The 19,263-nt window shown below is 66.1% G+C and overlaps 4 protein-coding genes across 6 annotated transcripts in view; 3 read left to right on the top strand and 1 right to left on the bottom strand.

Annotated features, from left to right (window-relative positions):
• The window catches only part of POLR2L (RNA polymerase II, I and III subunit L), a 92,947-nt gene that overhangs the window by 65,982 nt on the left and 7,702 nt on the right, over positions 1 to 19,263 (bottom strand). The gene's annotated exons all lie outside the window — the stretch shown is intronic.
• Positions 1,133 to 3,347, top strand: RPLP2 (ribosomal protein lateral stalk subunit P2). Its single transcript, XM_084907110.1, has 5 exons — positions 1,133 to 1,599; positions 1,771 to 1,894; positions 2,346 to 2,394; positions 3,054 to 3,152; positions 3,235 to 3,347. The coding sequence occupies exons 2-5, from the start codon at positions 1,772 to 1,774 to the stop codon at positions 3,309 to 3,311; spliced, it is 348 nt and encodes a 115-aa protein (XP_084763236.1). The 5' UTR covers positions 1,133 to 1,599; position 1,771; the 3' UTR covers positions 3,312 to 3,347.
• PNPLA2 (patatin like domain 2, triacylglycerol lipase) lies at positions 6,647 to 12,823 on the top strand. Its single transcript, XM_084907012.1, has 9 exons — positions 6,647 to 7,009; positions 9,755 to 9,987; positions 10,065 to 10,130; positions 10,438 to 10,647; positions 11,158 to 11,218; positions 11,296 to 11,448; positions 11,640 to 11,772; positions 11,921 to 12,043; positions 12,122 to 12,823. Exons 1-9 carry the CDS (start codon positions 6,805 to 6,807, stop codon positions 12,387 to 12,389), a joined length of 1,452 nt encoding a protein of 483 aa, XP_084763138.1. The 5' UTR covers positions 6,647 to 6,804; the 3' UTR covers positions 12,390 to 12,823.
• Positions 14,105 to 19,203, top strand: CRACR2B (calcium release activated channel regulator 2B). 3 transcript variants are annotated; one of them, XM_084907029.1, is made up of 10 exons: positions 14,105 to 14,221; positions 15,352 to 15,535; positions 15,606 to 15,717; positions 16,088 to 16,268; positions 16,622 to 16,768; positions 16,874 to 16,964; positions 17,125 to 17,217; positions 17,388 to 17,554; positions 17,790 to 17,861; positions 18,079 to 19,203. In XM_084907029.1, the coding sequence occupies exons 2-10, from the start codon at positions 15,377 to 15,379 to the stop codon at positions 18,263 to 18,265; spliced, it is 1,209 nt and encodes a 402-aa protein (XP_084763155.1). In that variant the 5' UTR covers positions 14,105 to 14,221; positions 15,352 to 15,376; the 3' UTR covers positions 18,266 to 19,203. The 3 variants fall into 3 exon arrangements, with proteins under 3 accessions (XP_084763155.1, XP_084763156.1, XP_084763154.1); XM_084907030.1 differs by lacking the exon at positions 14,105 to 14,221 and adding an exon at positions 14,451 to 14,543; XM_084907028.1 differs by lacking the exon at positions 14,105 to 14,221 and adding an exon at positions 14,493 to 14,606.

The raw sequence follows: 19,263 nt of genomic DNA on the forward strand, positions 1-19,263 counted from the left end.
GGATAGAGTTAGAAACGTCCATCAGCTGCCTCCTGCACACCTCCTACTGGGGATGTGCCTGCAACCAAGGTTCATGCCCCTGACCGGAAACGAACCTGGGACCCTTGAATCCGAAGGCCCATTCTCTTTCCTCTGAACCAAACCGGTCAGGGCAAGGAGTTACATTTATTCTTCATGGGTCCAGAGGAAAACATCTCTCAAATTCTGGGCCCCAACATGGACTTTCCCTATTTATGTTTTACCTTCTTTGTCTCCCAAATACGAGCTGTTTCCGGTCCCTTTGCAAGTTTTTAAAGAGCCCCTAATGTGTTGGGGCCTTGAGACCTCAACCAAAGGCCTGGCCTGGCGCCAGCACTGACAACTTCCTCCAGGGAAGGTTAATGGCCTCTGAGTGGGAGCAGTCTTACTCTCCTTACTATTTAAGCACGCACGCATCTACAGCAGCCAGGCAGCAGGGTCAGCGTGTCACACAGCAGTTTCTATATAAGATGATGCTTCAGGGCGACCGGGTGGTTTGCGTTAACACAACGGCGTCTGATGCACTACACCCGAGGCTGGCTCTGCTGGGCCGCTATGGGCTGGCTGCCGCCTGGGGACCCAGCTCCGCCCGACCTTCGCCTCTGACCCCACGGCCCGGTGGCTCCCCCCCGCCCCCCCGGGACTTAGCAAGGCCGGCTCCTTCTCATCTTTCGGCTCCATGTCCCTGCCTCATCCTTTCAGGGTCTATCTCCGCCAGGGAACTCTTGTTTATTTACTCCGCGTGTCCTCGCGCCAGAACCTAAGTTTTGCGGGAGCGGGCTGGGTCTATTCCCGCCCAGGCCGCAGGCCGCAGGCCACAGCGGAGTCCGGCTTGGAGCAATGAATGGGTGGCGCGTGCCGATGTCAGCTTGGACCCGATACAGTCAGAGCACCGCAGAGGAGCAGCCACGGGGCCCAGACGGCTCGGCTCCGCGACATCAGGGCGGTTCGCCCACCTCGCTGGGTCAGGCAGGACCGCAGCTCCACCCCACCGGACGCCAACCTCCGACCCGCTGCCGGGCGCCGCCAGAGCCGGAAGCGCCCCGGCCGAACCTGCGCAGCCTCAGTGGGACCCACGTGTCGCTCCCGCAGGAAGCAGCGCACTCGCACTTCCGGCCGCCTTGGACGATGGGACTTGTAGTTACTGGCTGCGTTGGCCGCTGTCGCAAAGGAAGGCGTCGCGGGCGAGGCGGCCGCGCTGCATGTTGGGAGTGTGTAGGCCCCGCGTGGCGTGCAGGGAGCCCTGAAGGGAGACGCTGCACTTGGGCTCGCGCCCGGCTTCGTCCCGCCGCCGCAGGGGTTTCGGGGGACGTTCGCCCCACACCGGATAAGAAGGCGGCCTCGGAATTGCCTTTCGCCTTTGCTGGGGCGGCTGCCGGACCGGACCGGAAGATGACTTCCCCAGCGTCCTCATTGGCCGAGCGCCTTGTGACGTCACTCGCAGGCGCCATGGGTGCAAGGAGGGTAGCTCCCGGAGGCTTCTGGGTAGCGGGTTACCCCCGCCCCCCCGCGCGTGCGTCTTCCTTTTCCTGCCTGACGCCGCCCGAGGTTGCACGCGCGAGGCCCCTCCGTCGCCGCCGAGTGAGTGGAGCGACCCGACTTGGGCCGTTGGCCGGGCGGGGGCCTTCGGGGGCGGGCAGGGCGCGGGGCGGCCTCGGTGGGGTCCCCCGGCCGGGCCACACGCGGCCGCGCTCGGGCCGGGGTCGGGGCGGGAGACCTCACGGTAACGCCACGGCTCTCTCCGTCGCTCAGGATGCGTTACGTCGCCTCCTACCTGCTGGCCGCCCTCGGGGGCAATGCCTCCCCCAGCGCCAAGGACATCAAGAAGATCCTGGACAGTGTGGGCATCGAGGCGGACGACGACCGGCTCAACAAGGTAGCCAGCCGCCCGCCGGGCCCGGCCGAACCACACTCTGCACAAAGGGTTCCCGGTCCGAGTGTTTTTTGGGGGGGGCGGAAAGTGTGGTTTGGAGGCCTTGATACACCTCAAGGAAACGAGACCGGCATGGCTTAGTAGAAGCACAGGGGAAGTCTCGTGAGATTTCAAATTCCGTAGTAACTGCCGTATTCTAAGAAATGTAAAGGGGGATGTATTTGAGAGTCTTTCTTTTTCACACAAATTAACGAAGATGTTATTTTTGACATATGTTGGGTGCAAATTAAGATATCTTTGCATCTGTCTTTCGGCAGTAATTTAGAGGTGTAAGCTCCCATTTGGAGCTGTCTCGGTGGGGAGAACCCACGTGTGCGTGGTAATTAGTGGGCCTGGCTTCAGAGGGGGTGCAGGTCGGGTACTGGTAACTGCTGGCCGCGGTTTCCTCCTCCAGGTGATCAGCGAGCTGAACGGGAAGAACATTGAGGACGTCATCGCCCAGGGTGAGCTTGTGCAGGGGCTTTGGTTTCCGAGGTCCATCCTAATTCCTGTTGGCCGCCGTGGCCTTCCAGGTTTCGCTTGTGGACCAGAGCAGCCTAGAAGCCTCCCCCGGAGGAGGAGTGAGCACGGCTTCCGTGGGCTCACCCCAGGGGCACTTCTAGACATTCTGAGAGGGGACGCTAGGGGGCGCCAGTGCTGCCCCTGGGCCTGGCTGCCCTGCCCGGTTATCTGGAGAAGTAAACATGTGTCTGCACGTGCCCTCTGTCAGGGTTTGGTGTCTGCGGTGACCACAGGCCCCAGGCTCCCTTTGCCGGGTGGTGGATGGCTTTCTGGTGACATCAGGGTGGTGACGGGACTTGTTTGGAAATTGCGCCGCTGGGGCAGCCATTCCTGTCCCTGGACATGTGACTGGCCAGGACAAGAGCCAGCTCAGCCAAAAGCCTCCTCTGAGCTCACTGCTGAGAACGCGTATCTGGACACTGGGCAGCAGGCGAGGTCCCTGCCTGGTCATAAACATGTTTGTCCAACCTGACCCCAGAGTGGGGGTTACAGCCCAGCTTCTTGGCCAATTCCTGGAAGCCCAGTTTCCAGATGGGAGCCTCTTGAGGGGGGAGCTTTAGTCTGAGCGGCTGTTCTGCTCACTCCCTTCTTTGCTTCCTAGGTATTGGCAAGCTGGCCAGCGTCCCTGCTGGAGGGGCTGTGGCGGTGTCCGCCGCCCCGGGGTCTGCAGCTCCTGCTGCTGGTTCTGCCCCAGCTGCAGGTAAGTGGGGGCTCAGACAGCACTGCGGGTGCGCTGGAGAGTCTGGGGGCCTGGCCCGTACTCACTGGTCTTTTCCCCGCAGCCGAGGAGAAGAAAGATGAGAAGAAGGAGGAGTCCGAGGAGTCGGATGACGACATGGGATTCGGCTTGTTTGATTAGTCTCCTTCCCCTGCAAATAAAATCCTTTTTACACATGTCTGAGGGGCCTGTGACCATTTGTTAGAGCCGGCCTGTGCGAGGCAGCTGTGGGACTGCAGGGAGGAGGCTGCTGGTGTTGGGGTGGGGACACTTCCTGTGGGCCTTGGATGCTGCCAAGCCTTGACGGGCTCAGGAAGGGACACCAGCCTCCTTGAGTGGTCCTGGCTCCTGAGGGGGACCCCAGGAAGACTCCAGAAGCCACAGTGGGCAGCCCTGGCCAGCAGCTCAGTTGGTTAGTGCATTGTCCTGGCACACAGGTGGTGGCTGGGCACACGAGAATCGCCAGTGAGCACATTGGGAACAGCACATCCACACTTCTCTTCCATCCCCTTCTCTCAAATCAATAAATGGCTTTCTTAAAAAGCAACAGTGGTTGGTCTCCATTGCTCTGTGTGGCCCCTGGGTTCTGCAGGTAGGGGATCCAGTCCGCCACCTGCTCTGCTGGGCGAATGGGAAGTGTTTGTGGGTACACAAGCTCACCTGGCCATCTGCTCAGTCTTTTGGGGTGTGCCTACCGTGGTCCCTCAGACACCACTCCGAGGTCCTGGCTCAGGAGCTGACAGGTGTTTACCTCCTGTGAAGAGCCTTCCCCTGTGGGCTAGTTCTGTGGGAAAAGCAGTGGGAACAGGCCTCCCTCAGGCAGGGAGCCAAGACCTGCGGAGGCTCCAGGACAGGACAAGCAAGGTGTGAAGGGAGGGAGGCCAGAGGAGCGGGCCTCGGGCAGAGGTCCCCAGCCTTCTGGCCATGCCCCACCTAAGCATCTCAAATCCTGGTGCCCCCTGTGACAATTATTCAAAGAGTGAGCATTAACATGGGGGAAGCTTAAAAGGCCATGAACTTGATCTAAACAAGCCTCCAAAGAACATGGTATCCATGAAAGAGAAAAAAAAAAAATGGAAGGACAGTTGGAAGTCCTGAGGAAGAAATTGTTAAAAATATGAATAGGAGCCGAAACCGGTTTGGCTCAGCGGTAGAGCGTTGGTCTGCGGACTGAAAGGTCCCAGGTTCGATTCCGGTCAAGGGCATGTACATTGGTTGCGGGCACATCCCCGGTAGGGGGTGTGCAAGAGGCAGCTGGTCGATGTTTCTCTCTCATCGACGTTTCTAGCTCTCTATCTCTCTCCCTTCCTCTCTGTAAGAAAAATCAATAAAATATATATTAAAAAAAAATATATGAATAGGAGAAGATAGTTTCAAACCACAACGGAGAACTGAAGTACATAAATGTATATGAGGCTCCTGGAACCATAAGAAATGCTGGAAACGGACTTAATATCTCATTCTGGAATTGCCTCCTTTTTTAAAGTCAATTGCCCCCTGTGGGGCATGTGCCCACATTGGGAACCGCTGGCCCAGGGCCTTCTGGGAGGATGTGGAAGCCAAGTTTCTGGTGGGTGGGACATGGGGCCGGGAGAAGTCAGACAACTGCAGAGGTCCCAGCGCACCAGCTGTGGGGCAAGTTGAATGGGGGCAGGAGGCCCAGCAGAGAAGTGGGCTCAGGGTCCAGGGCAGAGCTCGCAGGCTATGCTCCAGCCCTGAGAGGGGCCCTGTGGGCCAGAGGACACCGGGGGGAGGCGCTGACACCGCTGGCGTGGCCATGGCACACCAGACACCAGGGGTTCCTCCGCCCAGCCAGGATTCCAGGAAGGGCCGTCCTGTTCCTGGCTCCAGAGCTGACGTCCCAGAGGCCCGAAGGGAGGGATCTGTACCCAAAACAGTTCAACCCTGGTGTGGAAATGGGGACAGAGGTCTCTGCACCGGGGCAGCACCCCCCCACACACACACACAACCCTATGGTCCCAATGAAGCAGGCTGGGCTCGGACCCCAGCCTCTCCTTGGAGCAGGTTGGGGGAGGGACTTCAGCCCCTGGCTCAGCCTGCACTGCCCACCTCCCCTTCCTCCCTTTTTAAAAAATATGTTTTTATTGATATCAAAGAGAGGGAGAGGAAGAGAGAGAGAAAGAGAGAAACATCGATGAGAGAATCATCTATCGACTGCCTCCTGCACACCCCACACTGGGGATCGAGCCTGAAACCTGGGCATGAAACCCTGACCAGGAATTGAACCTTGATCTCCTGGTTTATAGGTTGATGCTCAACCACTGAGCCACACTGGCTGGGCCCAGCTTCCCTCTTGACCACCCTGGTGAACCCCTGAACTTCCCAGGCTGGCCTTATCCCCACTGTGCCACTCTGCCCCCTGCGGCCTCCAGCAGCCTCCCCAAGGACTCAGTCACCAGAGGCCCTGGCCATCATGATGGGGCCACACCCTTGGCACTGTACCTGCATCCCAGGCCTTAGGGTATGGGAGAGAGGGCAAGTCTTTCTAAGATTCATTCGGCGAGATCCGCTGCTTCTCCCTCTCCGGGTGCCCAAACCGGCTCCCCTCTCAATCCCCATCCCACCCAGGGCCTGGGCACATGCGGTCAAGTAGCCTGTGCCCTTTCGAGTTAACTATCCACACGCCCTGCCCTACTCTGGCTTCTGGGCCTGACCCTGGGCTGGCGGGGGCTGCTCCCTGGCACCATCTGGGCACCCTGCCGCCCCACCACCCCAGGTAGACCAGCCCCGGGTTGAGGTCATCCCAACCAGGCTAGGCCTGTGGCACCAGCAGTCCAGGAGAAAAAGGTGGAACTGGAGGAGCTGACATCACCCCCTGCTCCACCTGCAGGGGCGGGGCAGGGCCCAGTCATACCCAAGTAGACCGCAGGCACGGCCGGAGGAGCGGGGTCGGCGCAGGTAGAACCCAGGTTTGTGCCCAGGTGTGGAGGGCTGTGGGGAGGGGGTTGGCTGGGGTGAGGGCCTCAGGGGTGGTCCCCGCGCTTGTGGGAGCTCTTCAGGTTGTGTGTGAGTGTCCGGCCCGGAAGCTTATGGGTCCGACTGGGATGAGTCATGGGTGCTGAGGGCGTCACTGGCTGTCAAGACAGACCATGAGGTGGCGGAGGGAGCTGCCCAAACACCAGGGCCCTCCTTCCATGGCTGTCCCGACATCCACCAGGCTCCCAGGCCCGAAGACTCGGGCGGCCTCTGGGTCCTCTCCGCCGCCCACGATGGCGGACGGGGAGGGGGCAGTGGGCCGGGGCCAGGCCGCTGCCTGTGGGCAGCTGCGGACCCAGAGGACCCGTCCGCAGGGGAGGGGGCGGGGCGGGAGGCTCAGGACAGGGGCGGGGCTTCCGGGGCGGGGCGGGGCTCCAGGGCCCCCGAGGGCGCGGCCGTTCCCCGCGCGCCCTTATTGGTCCGCGCGCGCCGGCCCCGCCCCAAGTCGGCCCCGCCCACCAGCCTCTAAAAACACCGTCTCCGCCGCCTCCTCGCGCAGCGTCGCCGCCTCCTCGGCGGAGACCCTGAACCAGAGCGACTGCGAGCGAGCGAGCGAGCGAGCGAGCGAGCGCCCCGAGCTACCGGCGAGCGGACCGCAAGGCCGGCCTCGGGAGCCCCGGGCCGGCGGGCCGCCGCCATGTTCCCCAAGGACGCGGCGTCGCCCCGGGAGACGACGTGGAACATCTCGTTCGCGGGCTGCGGCTTCCTCGGCGTCTACCACATCGGCGTGGCCTCCTGCCTCCGCGAGCATGCGCCCTTCCTGGTGGCCAACGCCACGCACATCTACGGCGCCTCGGCCGGGGCGCTCACGGCCACGGCGCTGGTCACCGGGGCCTGCCTGGGTGAGCGGGGCCGGCCGCGGGGCCATCGGGTGCCGCGGGGGCGGGGCCTGGCTTGTTTTGCTCCGGGTGCCGGTCCCGGGCGCTGCTGGGGCCGCGGGGCTGTGACGCTGGGCGGGCAGGTGCAGCCGAGGCTGTTATTGGGAAGAGATCGGCTCGTGGGCGGGGCCTGAGGAGGGGCGGGCCCGCGCTGCCCCTCGTCCCCGGCGCCGGGTGCAGGGCCCAGGTGCTAGCGGTCACCGTGTCCTGAGGCTCTGTCACCCCGCAGGCTGCCAGGGCCCCCGGGTACGGGGTGTGAGGCCTGATGTCCTCCGAGGGCTGGGCCCCCGGAGCAGGAGCCAGACGGGTCCTTCCACCGCCCATGGGGGCCTGGGTCCCCGCTATGGGCCCCTTCCGTGGCGTGGCTGGAGTGTCTGGGCGCTCCGCCCCGCGGTGGGGCGGGCTGAGGGCTGAGCGTGCCGGGAAGGACGCCTCCACTCACCCACACTTCCGGCGGGGCCCGGGTGTTTACCGAGTCCTCCAGGAGTCCTGGGAGAGCTGCCCAGCCCCGCCGCCCTGGGCAGCAAGGTGACCCAGTGGTCATCGGTGCCCCGCCCGCAGGAGCCTGTGCAGGGCTCTCCCCGGCCTCCTCCCTGCCCGTGACCTCTGCCCTGAGTGGGTGGGGTGGGAGCATGCCTCTGTACTCCTGGGAAGGGGATCCCCCGCTGGGGCCCTGACCCCCCCTCAGGAGGCCCTCAGATCAGAGTTCTCAGTCCCCACTGACTCTCATCGTTGATGTTTCTGTCTCTCATTCTCCCTTGCTCTCTGAAAAAAAAAGAGAGACACCCAGGTCCCTGGTACCCAATTGAGGACATGACTCCTCCCACACCCCACTTTCAAAAGGCCACTTTCTTTTTTTTTCCCTCTTCTTTTTTTGTTAATCCTCACCGGAGGATATTTCCTCATTGATTTTTAGGGAAAATGGAAAAGAGAGAGGGGAAGACAGAGAAACATTGATGTGAGAGACACATCAATTGGCTGCCTCCTGCATGTGCCCCAACCAGGGCCCAGCCAGGGAGGAGTCTACAACCAAGGTATATGCCCTTGACCGGAATCGAACCCAGGACCCTTCCGTCCATAAGTCCATAGTCTGAAGCTCTATTTGCTGAGCCAAACTGGCTAGGGCAGTGGTCGGCAAACTCATTAGTCAACAGAGCCAAATATCAAAAGTACAACGATTGAAATTTCTCTTGAGAGCCGAAAACCGAAGTTCAATCACGCTGTGTGTGGGTGCCCGCACGAGGTATTTTAAAAAAATATATATTTTATTGATTTTTTACAGAGAGGAAGGGAGAGAGATAGAGAGCTAGAAACATCGATGAGAGAGAAACATTGACCAGCTGCCTCTTGCACACCCCCTACCAGGGATGTGCCCACAACCAACATGCATGCCCTTGACCAGAATCGAACCTGGGACTTTTCAGTCCGCAGACCGACGCTCTACCACTGAGCCAAACCGGCTTCGGCCGCACGTGGTATTTTGTGGAAGAGCCACACTCAAGGGGCTCAGTTTGCCAACCACTGGGCTAGGGCATCTTTTTCTTTTTTTAATATAATGAGAGATTATGAACCATAATCTATCTTTTTTTTTAAACCCTTACCCAAGGATATGTGTTTTTTGAAATTATATCTTTATTGATTTCAGAGAGGAAGAGAGAGATAGAGATGGAAACATCAATGATGAGAAGGAATCATCCATCAGCCGCCTCCTGCACGCCTCCCTCTGGGGATCAAGCTGGCAACTGGGCGTGTGCCCTTGACCGGAATTAAACCTGGGACTCTTCAGTCCGCAGGCCATGGATCTATCCTGAGCCAAATCGGCCAGGGCCCAGGGACATGTTTTTTTCATTTTAGAGAGAAAAGGAGAGAGAGAGAGCAACATTGATGTGAGAGAAACATCCATTGGTTGCCTCGTGGATGTGCCTCTACCAGGGAATGTACCCAAAACCTAGACATGTGCCCTGACCGGGAATTGAACCGGCAACCTTTTGGTGGCAGACCAACACGCAGCCAGTTGAGCCACTGGCCAGGGCAGGAAGCCTCTTCTCACTTGTGGTCCGGGGCGCTGGGGCCCCCAGGTGGCAGGGGCCGCCAGCACTGCTCCCTCCGCCCTGGGTGTGGTCCTGGCGGAGGGCCTGGGCCTCAGCTCCTCACAGGGCCCTCTGCTCCCACACTCCCCCCGCCCCAGCCTGGTCCTAGGCTGGCCCCCACGGCCCCAAGGAGAGTGCTAGGGGGCTGCTTGCTCCTGGCTGCAGTGGGACACAACTGTGCTTTCCTGGGGCGGGGGACCCCATTGTTTACACCGTGGGGGAATGGGCTGTGCTGGGTTTGGCCAAGTGGGTGAAGGCTGAAGCTGAGTAGAGTTGAGCCTCTCCGCCTGCTCCCCAGGCTGAGTGCCACACGCGCCAGGCCTGGTGACTCATGGACAGGGCAGGCTGTTGGGAAACGCCAAGCAGAGGGCAGAGAGCAGGCCCAGCCCCAGTTGGCAGCCCCAGTGTCTGTCCTCCGGGGGAGGGGGTATGGCCTGCCTCTCTCTTCAGGGGCAGGTGGCAAAAGGCCCAATGGTGGCCAGACCCCTGCTGGACACGGGTTCCTCCGGGGCGGAGGGGGTGCCACCCGTGGCGTCGGTGTGCCCTGAGACGCTGGAGCCATCGGGAGGAGCTAAGTCCAGGCGTGCCGGCCCCTGACCCTTGGCCCTGCTGCCCCCAGGCGAGGCCGGTGCCAACATCATCGAGGTGTCTAAGGAGGCCCGGAAGCGCTTCCTGGGCCCGCTGCACCCCTCCTTCAACCTGGTGAAGACCATCCGCAGCTGCCTGATGAAAACCCTGCCCGCCGACTGCCACGAGCGCGCCAGCGGGCGCCTGGGCATCTCGCTGACCCGCGTCTCGGACGGCGAGAACGTCATCATCTACCACTTCAGCTCCAAGGACGAGCTCATCCAGGTGGGCCCCGCAGGGGTCGCCCCGGGGCGCGGCCGGACCCCGGGCCCGGCTCACCGCCCGCTCTGTCCCTCCCGCAGGCCAACGTGTGCAGCACCTTCATCCCCGTGTACTGCGGCCTCATCCCGCCCATCCTCCAGGGTGTGGTAAGCGCTGGGTGACGGGAGGCACCGCCGTGGCCGAGGGGCGGGGTGGCGAGGAGCCACCCGTGTCCCCCAGCCCCTCACTCCCGCCACTGCTGTTGCCTCACTTCCCCGGAGTTACCCAAGAGCCAGAGCCAGGCCACACGCTTCCTGTAGCTCCCCTGCCCATGTCTGGCTGTTTCTCAGCGCCCAGGCGGCCGGGCCAGTGCCTAGTGGGTGAAGGCTCAAACGAAACAGCCCCAGGGGTGGGGCCCGGGCAGCCCGCCTCTCTGCAGGCCCCGCCGTGTGACCCGTGTCCCTCCCACCTCAGCGCTACGTGGACGGTGGCATCTCGGACAACCTGCCGCTCTATGAGCTCAAGAACACCATCACCGTGTCCCCCTTCTCGGGCGAGAGCGACATCTGCCCGCAGGACAGCTCCACCAACATCCACGAGCTGCGGGTGACCAACACCAGCATCCAGTTCAACCTGCGCAACCTCTACCGCCTGTCCAAGGCCCTGTTCCCACCCGAGCCCATGGTGAGCCCTCGCCTTCGCTCCTCACCCGTCCGGGTCCCCGTCCTGGTCCCAGTCCTGGTCCCCGTCCTGGTCCCAGTCCTGGTCCCCGCCCTGGTCCCCATCCTGGTCCCGGTCCTGGTCCCAGTCCTGGTCCCGGTCCTGGTTCTGGTCCCCATCCTGGTCCCGGTCCTGGTTCTGGTCCCCGTCTCGGTTCTGGTCCCCATCCTGGTCCTGGTCCTGGTTCTGGTCCCCGTCCTGGTCCCCATCCTGGTCCATGTCCGGTCCCTGTCCCGGTCCCAGGGGAGGAAGCTGCCCTCTGGCCGCGCCTGAGTGACGGCAGGGGGTCTGGACAACCTGTGAGGCTGGGAAGGAGCCCATGGCCCACACGGCCTCTGCACTGGGGCAGCCTCTCCGGCCTCATCTTGTCCTGGGTCCCGGGTCCCTTTGCTGGGGGTGGTGGTGGGGGAGGTGTTTGCAGGGACCAGGGCCAGGCCTGGTGCGTCTGACCCCCTGCTCCACCCCTGCCCCCAGGTGCTGCGAGAGATGTGCAAGCAGGGCTACAGGGACGGCCTGCGCTTCCTGCGGAGGAATGGTGTGTGGGCCGGCCGGGGCGGGGGCGGCGCCATGGGCCCTCCGCCGAGCTGACACTCTCTGGCCCTCCCCTCCCAGGCCTCCTGGACAGGCCCAATCCCCTGCTGGCACTGCCCCCTGCCCAGCCCCCTGCCCGCCAGGAGGAGGACCGGGAGAAAGCGGTGCTGGCGGTGGAGAGGGCTCTGGTGGAGGACCACATCCTGGAGCACCTGCCCGCACGGCTCAACGAGGGTGCGTGGGGGGTACACGGCTCAGTGAGGGCGTGGGGGGCGGGCTCAGTGAGGGCAAGTGGGGGGCGGGCTCAATGAAGGTGCATGGGGGGCACAGATCAGTGAGGGTGGAGGGCCATGGGGAGGCTGGGGGAGCAGAGCAGAGCTGGCCCCGCCTCCCCCACTGGTGTCAGCCTCCTCCTGCTCCCCCAGCCCTGCTGGAGGCCTGCATGGAGCCCAAAGACCTGCTGACCACCCTCTCCAACATGCTGCCCGTGCGTCTGGCCACGGCCATGATGATGCCCTACACGCTGCCCCTGGAGAGCGCCGTGTCCTTCACCATCCGGTACGGCTGGCGGGCAGGAGGGCAGCCCTTCTGAGTGGGGTCACCCCGGGAAGAGGCAGCTGGTGGGGAGGATGGAGATGTCAGGGCCAAAGGCGGGGGGTGAGCAAGGCACGGGCACTGACCCGAGGCCGTGCCCCCCACCGCCCAGCTTGCTGGAGTGGCTGCCCGACGTGCCCGAGGACTTCCGGTGGATGAAGGAGCAGACGGGCAGCATCTGCCAGTACCTGGTGATGCGTGCCAAGAGGAAGTTGGGCAGCCGCCTGCCGACCGGGTAAGGCCCTGGCTGCTGTGCTGGGGGGGCCACAGTCTCACCTTAGCGCTCCCCACTAAAGCCCCCCGCCCCCCGCAGGCTGGCGGAGCAGGCGGAGCTGCGCCGCGTCCAGTCGCTGCCCTCCGTCCCGCTGTCCTACGCCGCCTACTGCGAGGCGCTGCCCGGCTGGATGCGCAGCAACCTCTCCCTGGTGGACACGCTGGCCAAGTGGGAGGAGTGCCAGCGCCAGCTGCTGCTGGGCCTCTTCTGCACCAACGTGGCCTTCCCGCCCGACGCCCTGCGCATGCGCACCCCCACCCCCTCCTGCCCCAGCCCCGCGCCCCCGCAGCACCCGCCCCCTTGCTGAGAGCCCTCGCTCACACCCTCCCAGCCCCCACCCCCACCCCACCCCGGGGTCCCAGTGCTGAGGGCCAGGCCCTCCAGCTTCCCTGCCCCATGAGGCGGGGCCCTGGGGTCACCTGAGACCCTCCCCCCTCCCTCCATGCCTGGGGGAGGAGAAGGGGCTCCCGCTGGGAGAGGGACTTGGCTGTCAGCTCCTCCACAAACCACTCACTTGCTGCACTGAGGAGGCGGGGCGTGCAGCACCCCAGCCACAGAGGCCCCCACCTGTGCCTTAACACCCACTCCAGGCCTGCCCAGGGCAGGGCAGGGCCGGGGTCCGGGCAGAATCACTCCCTCGAACTTTGCACCTGCTCCTCCTCGCGTTTCACTGGAGATGCTGAAGATGTGTGAAGACTTATTTATTTTTGCTGAAGCAGACGTAATAAAGGCCACAGCTCAGCCCCTGCGTCCTCCGTGTGTGTGACCTCTCCAGCTGCCCCACGTGGGTACAGCCTCCTTCCCGGCTGCCAGCGTCCCGGCTGCTGGAGGCCAGCATTGGGCCTGGGGCCGCCCCTCAGGCGCTCAGGGCCTCCTGGCTGCAGCCCCTCCTCACACACGTGCCCCTGGCCCGAGGCCTGCAGGCTGACCGGCACAGCTCCCCCAGGGCCAGTGGGAGTGTTTGAGACCAAGATCCTCACTGAATAAAAAACAGAGACATGTTTACAAAAGGTGGTGTCGCACCTCCGCTCCATGGTGACGTGGGGGGTGACGTGGGGGGGCTGCCCTCTGGGCTCGCAGGGTGAGGTTCCCCGGGAGCGGGTGCGGGCCTGCTCCAGGCTGGGCTTTGTGTGCCGGCGTGCTGGCCAGGTGCACGTTCGCTCCCCTGAACCCCTCCTCCCCGGGGGCCCAGTCTTCTGCCGATACACAAGGGGCCTGGGACAGGGTGAGGGCTGAGCCGGAGGGCCCGCCTCGGTCTGGGAGACGTGGGCAGTGGAGGGAACCCTGCCGGGAGCCAGGGGCGGAGGGTGCTGGGAAAGAGCCCTCAGGCCTGCGGTTTGGCCCCACCTGCTCCCCCACGGCTGGCTGGCTGGCTGTGTGGGCGGCCGGCTGTGGCAGCGCAGCCCCCGGCCAACAATAACGGAGGAGAGGGCTGCGGGACTGGGCGAGCCGGCTGGGCAGGTCCCGGCTCCCTGTGCCAGGGCCGCCCCCCTCGCTCCCAAGGTCCCGGCCTCTCCGCCCAACCTGTTCTCGTTCGGCAGGATCGGGCCTTGGAGAAGCAGAGGCCAGGCCTCCAGGTGGGTGCGGGCCGGGAGGCCGGGAAGAGGTGGACTTTCTCTCCCCCCAGCGGGGAGGGCTCACCCCTCTCCCACCCCTGGCTCACCCTCACACTCTGCCTCACACCTCTCACCCTCATCCCGGCGTCTGTCTGTGCATTTACCGACACTTTCTAGGACGTCAGGTGTGTGGTTAGGCACGCAGTGGGAACACCGGGAGCGCAGCCCTCCCTCGGGGACACGGTTGGGGTTGGAGGTGTCCCTGTACTTCCCGCCGCGGTGCCTGCACTTTGAGCCCCTTAAGTCGGGTCCTCAGCCCTGCCCTGCTCACCTGGCTGCACAGGGAGGCCCCCGGAGCCGGTCGCCTCGCCCCACCGCCCCGGGCTCTGCGGGATGGATCCAGGTCGCGGGCGGGTGGGGAGCGCGGCGAGAGGCGGGGACAGGCGACAGCAGTGGCGCCCCGCCCGCCCGCCCGGGCCGGCCCACGCCGGGGTCCCGGAGCCTCCGAGCGGCAGGAGCGGCGCCCGCGCCCGCCTTCCGGGAGGGGAGCCAGGCGGCAGGTGCGGCGGCGGCCAGCGCGCAGGTAGGCGCCTCGCGGGTCCGCCGCTCCGAGGCCCGCAGGGCGCGCCCACCCCCCGGGCGGCGGGGGCTCCGGGGCCCCCACGGGGCGGGGCGCTGCGGCCCTTCCTTCCCGCTCCCGCGTCCGGCCGAACGCAGCTTCCGCCGGGATGGCCCTCCGGCCCGGAGCCCGGGGGCCGGGGCGGCGGGGCGCGGTGGGGTGCCTGGCCGGTGCGCCCCGTCCCGCTCCCGCAGACCGGCCTTCGGACCCGGGCCCGCGCAGCCCCCCGGACGGGGTGGGGCCCCGCTTTGACCCGGGAAGGACACGCTCCGACCGCTCAGACCCGGTGCGGGCGGCCGCGCGGGGGTCGGGGCCGGAAAGCGCGCGCCCAGGGCGGCCGGGAAGACAGGTGGCTCCGGTGGGACCGGGACCGGGATCAAGGGCGCGGCGCCCTTTGTGTGTGTGTGTGTGGGAGGGGGGGGCGCAGGTTGGGAGGGGGCGGGTCTGGGAGGGGGCGAGCCTGTGCGGGGAGTCTGTCAGCCTGGCACCTAGGTACCCTGACCGCAGCCATGGAGGGCACCCTGTCCGCCGGGCCCTGCACCCGCACCCGCACCCAGGGAACCGGGGCCGCGGTGGGCGGGGCTGGGCGAGAGGGCGGGGCGATCCACCTGCCAGCTGGTGAGGGCGGGCCTGGGCCCAGGTGGGGCTGGCCGAGTGCTCCTCCCGGTCAGCCCCTCCGTCCGGCTCCTGTCCCCGGCCACCCCTCACCCCAGCCCCGTGCCCTCAGCTGCCATCCCAAGGCCCTCCATGGACCCCCCCCCCCAGACTGCCCCTCTCCCAGCCGTCTCTGCGGGGGACCCCCTCCTGAGCCCGAGGCTCCAGCTCCCTCAGTCCTGCGCCACTGGCCCTTACACCCCGAGCCCTCAGCGTCTCCCTGAAGCCAGCAGACCCTCCCGCTGCCCCTCTCCCCTGGACCTAGGCCAGGCCTCCTCCCACCTCCCTCTGCCGAACCCTGTGTCCCAAAGGCCCCGCTCAGCCCTCAGCCACCGGCCTTTAGGCCTTTACTTTCCCTCTCCCCCACTCTGCAGTCCCCCCCGTCACCCCTGCTTTTCTTAGGAGCTCTGCTCTGCCCCTGACTCTCCTTGGCTTTACAGCACCCACAGCCAGGACCCCGCTCTCATGGCCAGCCCCGGGGAGGCCCCGGAGGAGGAGGCGGAGGAGGGGGAGCCGGAGGCAGGCTCAGCGGGGCCCTGGGCCGCCATGCTGGCGCAGGCCCAGGAGCTGTTCCTGCTGTGTGACAAGGAGGCCAAGGGCTTTATCACCCGCCACGACCTGCAGGTGAGTCCCCGTCCCGAGGGGCTGCCCGGGGCCGGCCTCCGCCGCTCAGCCCGCCCCCTCTGTCCGCCAGGGCCTGCACCGCGACCTGCTCCTCACGCCCGAGCAGCTCGAGGCTGTGTTCGAAAGCCTGGACCAGGCCGGCACGGGCTTCCTCACCGCCCGGGAGTTCTGCCTCGGCCTGGGTGAGCCCTGCCCTGACCCCAGCCTGACCCCCACCCAAGGGCCCTCCCTGGGGCATGTGGGGGGCTCTGCACACACAGGCAGCGAGGGAAGGCCCTGCAGAGAGCCCCCCGCTGCGGAGGCCTGGGTGCCCGGTCCCTCCTGCACCCCCCCACTCCCCCTGCTGCGCCCAACCCAGGTGGGCTGGGAGCCAGCTGTCCATTCTGGCCCGTCCGCTCCCAGGCTAAGAATCCACCCAGAATAAGGAAGGAAAACAGGAAGCCGGGCCCAAAGAAAGGGCAGGATGTGTGTGTGTGTGTGTGTGCGTGGGGGCAGTGGTGGCCGAGCACGGAGGTAACCCACCTCCCTGCGATCTCTCGCCCATGCCCACAGGGAGGCTGGTGGGGGCAGAGCCGGCCCAGGGCACACAGCCCGCTGGGGCTGCGGAGGAAACCTTTGAGTCCGGCTGGTCTGAGGGGCCAGGCCCCGGGGGCTCCCTGGAGGAGGAGGAGGAGGAAGAGGAGAGGGTCCTTTCCGCGCTGGAGCAGCTGGGGGTGGCCCGGGTCCTGAGCGAGTGAGTCTGCCTGCTGCCTGCTCTGGGCACGGTCCCCCGGCGGAAACTGACCCCGCGGTTCCCCTCAGCTGCCAGCACCTGGGCGGGCGGGTGTGATTTCCCGCAGAATTTGCATTTTAGGAGGCAGCGGTCAGGGCCGCGGGAGGGGCGGCGCCGGCCACAGGGCCTCGGGCTCCTACCGGCGCCTGCACAGGACCCCTCGCTGCCCACACGCAGGCCCCCAGGGGCGAAGTCACCCGCAGGAGGGAGGCCCTGAAGGCGGCCCCTGCGCCTGGCTGGTCCGGGGCTGCCAGGTCATCTGGGGCGGGCGCGGAGCCCCCCACGGTGGCTTCAGCCCCTGCCCGCTCTTCCAGGCAGCGGGCGGTGCGGCTGCTCTGGACCCGGCTGCAGCGCGAGCGCCCCGAGCTGCTGGGGCACTTGGAGGAGGTTCTGATGCGCGCGTCCGCCTGCCTGGAGGAGGCGGCCCGGGAGCGAGCCGGCCTGGAGCTGGCGCTGCGGCGGTGAGGGCTGGGGCGGGGCGGGCGGGGCTGCTGGACGGGCAGCTCCGTGCAGCTGTCTCACCCGGCCCCCCACCCATCCCCATCCCACCCCACCCGCACCCCAAGGCGGGAGAGCGAGCACGAGAGGGAGGTGCGGTGTCTGTACGAGGAGACCGAGCAGCAGCTCCGGCAGCAGCGCCAGCGCCTGAGGAGCCAGGTAGGCCCGCGGCCCCGCCCACCTCCGCCCCGCCCACCTCCGCCCCGCCCAATCCCAGACGCGCGCGCCGCCCTGGCCACGCCTCCTGGGAGCAGGTCCCGCCCCCGGCCCCTGCCCCTTCGCGGTTCGCGGAGGCTCAGGTGCCCCCGGCGCGTCCCAGGACCTTCCCCGGGAGGAGCGGAGAGGCCGCCTGGAGCTGGAGCTGCAGAGCCGCGAGCAGGAGCTGGAGCGCGCGGGCCTGCGGCAGCGGGAGGTGAGCGGCCCCCGGCTCGAGCCCATCCCGCCGTCACCACGCCCCCCCGGCCCCGGTGTCCTGAGGTCCCTGTGCCTCAGTGTCCCCCTCCGGCATCGCTGGGAGCCAGAGGCACCCCGCCCGCAGGGCAGGGGGGTTCCTCTCTAGTCTCCCCCCCCCCCCCCCCCCAGCTGGAGCAGCAGCTGCAGACCCGGGCCGCGGAGCAGCTGGAGGCGCAGGCGCAGAACGCGCAGCTGTGGCTGGCCAACGAGGCGCTGCGGGCGCAGCTGGAGGCGGCGCAGGAGCAGCTCGGCCGGCTGGAGGGCGAAGTGCTGGGCCGCCAGGAGCAGACCTTACGGTGCCAGGGGCTGGGGCGGCCTTCAGGGGCGGGTCCCAAACAGGGGGTGGGGCCCACGGGCGCGTCGAAGCGGGGGTGGGTGGGGGCGTCGCGCTTGGGGCTCAGGTCTGGGCCGCTTCCATCCGCATCCCAAGTCTGGGCACTCCGCCAGGGTGTGCGGGGGTCAGGGTCCCCTAGGGGTGGTGGAGCGCCCCAGGAGTCCCCCTCCACCCAGGCCACCGCCTCCCGCCCGCAGGGACGTGGTCGCTGTCTCGAGGAACATGCAGAAGGAGAAGCTCAGCCTCGTGCGGCAGCTGGCGCTCCTCAGGTTCGGTCTGGCTCAGCGGTGGAGGGAAGGGGCTCAGGGCAGCTCCCCAACACCTCTGCCCACTGCCCGGCTTACGGCCAGGAAGGCCTTCCTGGTGTCTGCCCTCCCTCCCTCACGCTGCAGCCCCTGCCTGGTCTGAGTTTGAGGCCGGGCCCACACTGCCCGCCCCAAACTCCTGCCTCCCGAGGCCTCTCAGAGCCTGGACTCCCTCCCCCAGGGAGCTGAACACGCGGCTGCGAGACGAGAGGGACGCCTGCGAGGCCAAGCAGCTGGGCAGCGGCCCCAGGACGGCTCTGGCCTCCGCCTGCCTGCCGAGACCCACCTGCTGCTGCTGCTGCTGCTGCTGCAGCAACTGGGCTCAGCCCCCCAGGTGTGGCTCAGGCCCCCTGCCCAGTGCCCGGTGACCGGCCAGCCCAGTGACTCACCGGGCGTTCCTGGAGAACTGCCCTTCGAAAGTGACTCACCGTGGCCGGGGCTGCTCGGCCAGGACGTGGGCTCTACCCAGTGGGCTGCCCGGCCGGCCTGCCTGCAGACATGAAGGAACTAATGGGGGGAGGGGGACCAGGCTCCCCTGTGGCCCCTCTGGTCCTCACCCTGTCCCCTTCCCCCATCAAGCCATCTCTGTCCGGCAGAAAGCCCCTCCTCCAAATAAACACGGCCAACCACCCTGCAGCCTCCAGCCCTCCTGTGTGTGGGGTGGAGCCACAGACATGGCCTGTCCGTCCAAGTGTGCCCAGACCCACACCCCCCGAGCTGAGCTGGGGCTGCGGGTCCTTGTTTGTGTCCGCAGGCGTCCCTGCCTCTCTTGTCAGACCCCGGGCCCTCGCAGCCCATAAGCGCTTGAAGTCCCAGGCCCAGGGCCGGTGGGGGAGAGCTGCCCACTGACCCTGGAGAGCTGCCCCAACTGACTGGGGACTCAGACCCCACCTGGGTTGGGAGTCTTCCCTCCTCACACCCCCCACCCCAACTCAGACTCCGGTCTAGTGGGTCTGCAAGACTTTTTCAAGCCTTCCCACCACTGCCAGGCCAGCAGCCCTCCAGACTGGAGTGTCTCACAGGGACCCTAGGCCTCCGAACGCCAGGCCATCCGTCCTGCTCACTCACCCCTGTGGCCTCTGGGTGGAACCTGGATCGGGAGCAGAGAAAGAATTGGGCCTGGAGGGCAGCAGGGTCTCGGGCAGGGTCCAGGCCTTGGCTGGTCCGGCTGCCTCCTCCACCTCCCCGCCCCTAGCTCAGTTCCTCCGTCTCCTGAGGGTCTGGGTCCTGGCCAGGCTGTGGAGGCCTCCGGGCTGCCGCTCGCAGGGTTTCCTCAGCCCTCTCCAGGCGCCTGCACCGGCTGGAATCCCGCCCGCCCGTCCGCGCGCCAGCGCAGAGCGTGCGTTCAGACCTGTGGGCCGTAGAC

This window comes from Pipistrellus hanaki (genome assembly GCF_964339955.1).
Source record: "Pipistrellus hanaki genome assembly, contig: scaffold_39, whole genome shotgun sequence".
NCBI classification, from domain to species: Eukaryota; Metazoa; Chordata; class Mammalia; order Chiroptera; family Vespertilionidae; genus Pipistrellus; species Pipistrellus hanaki.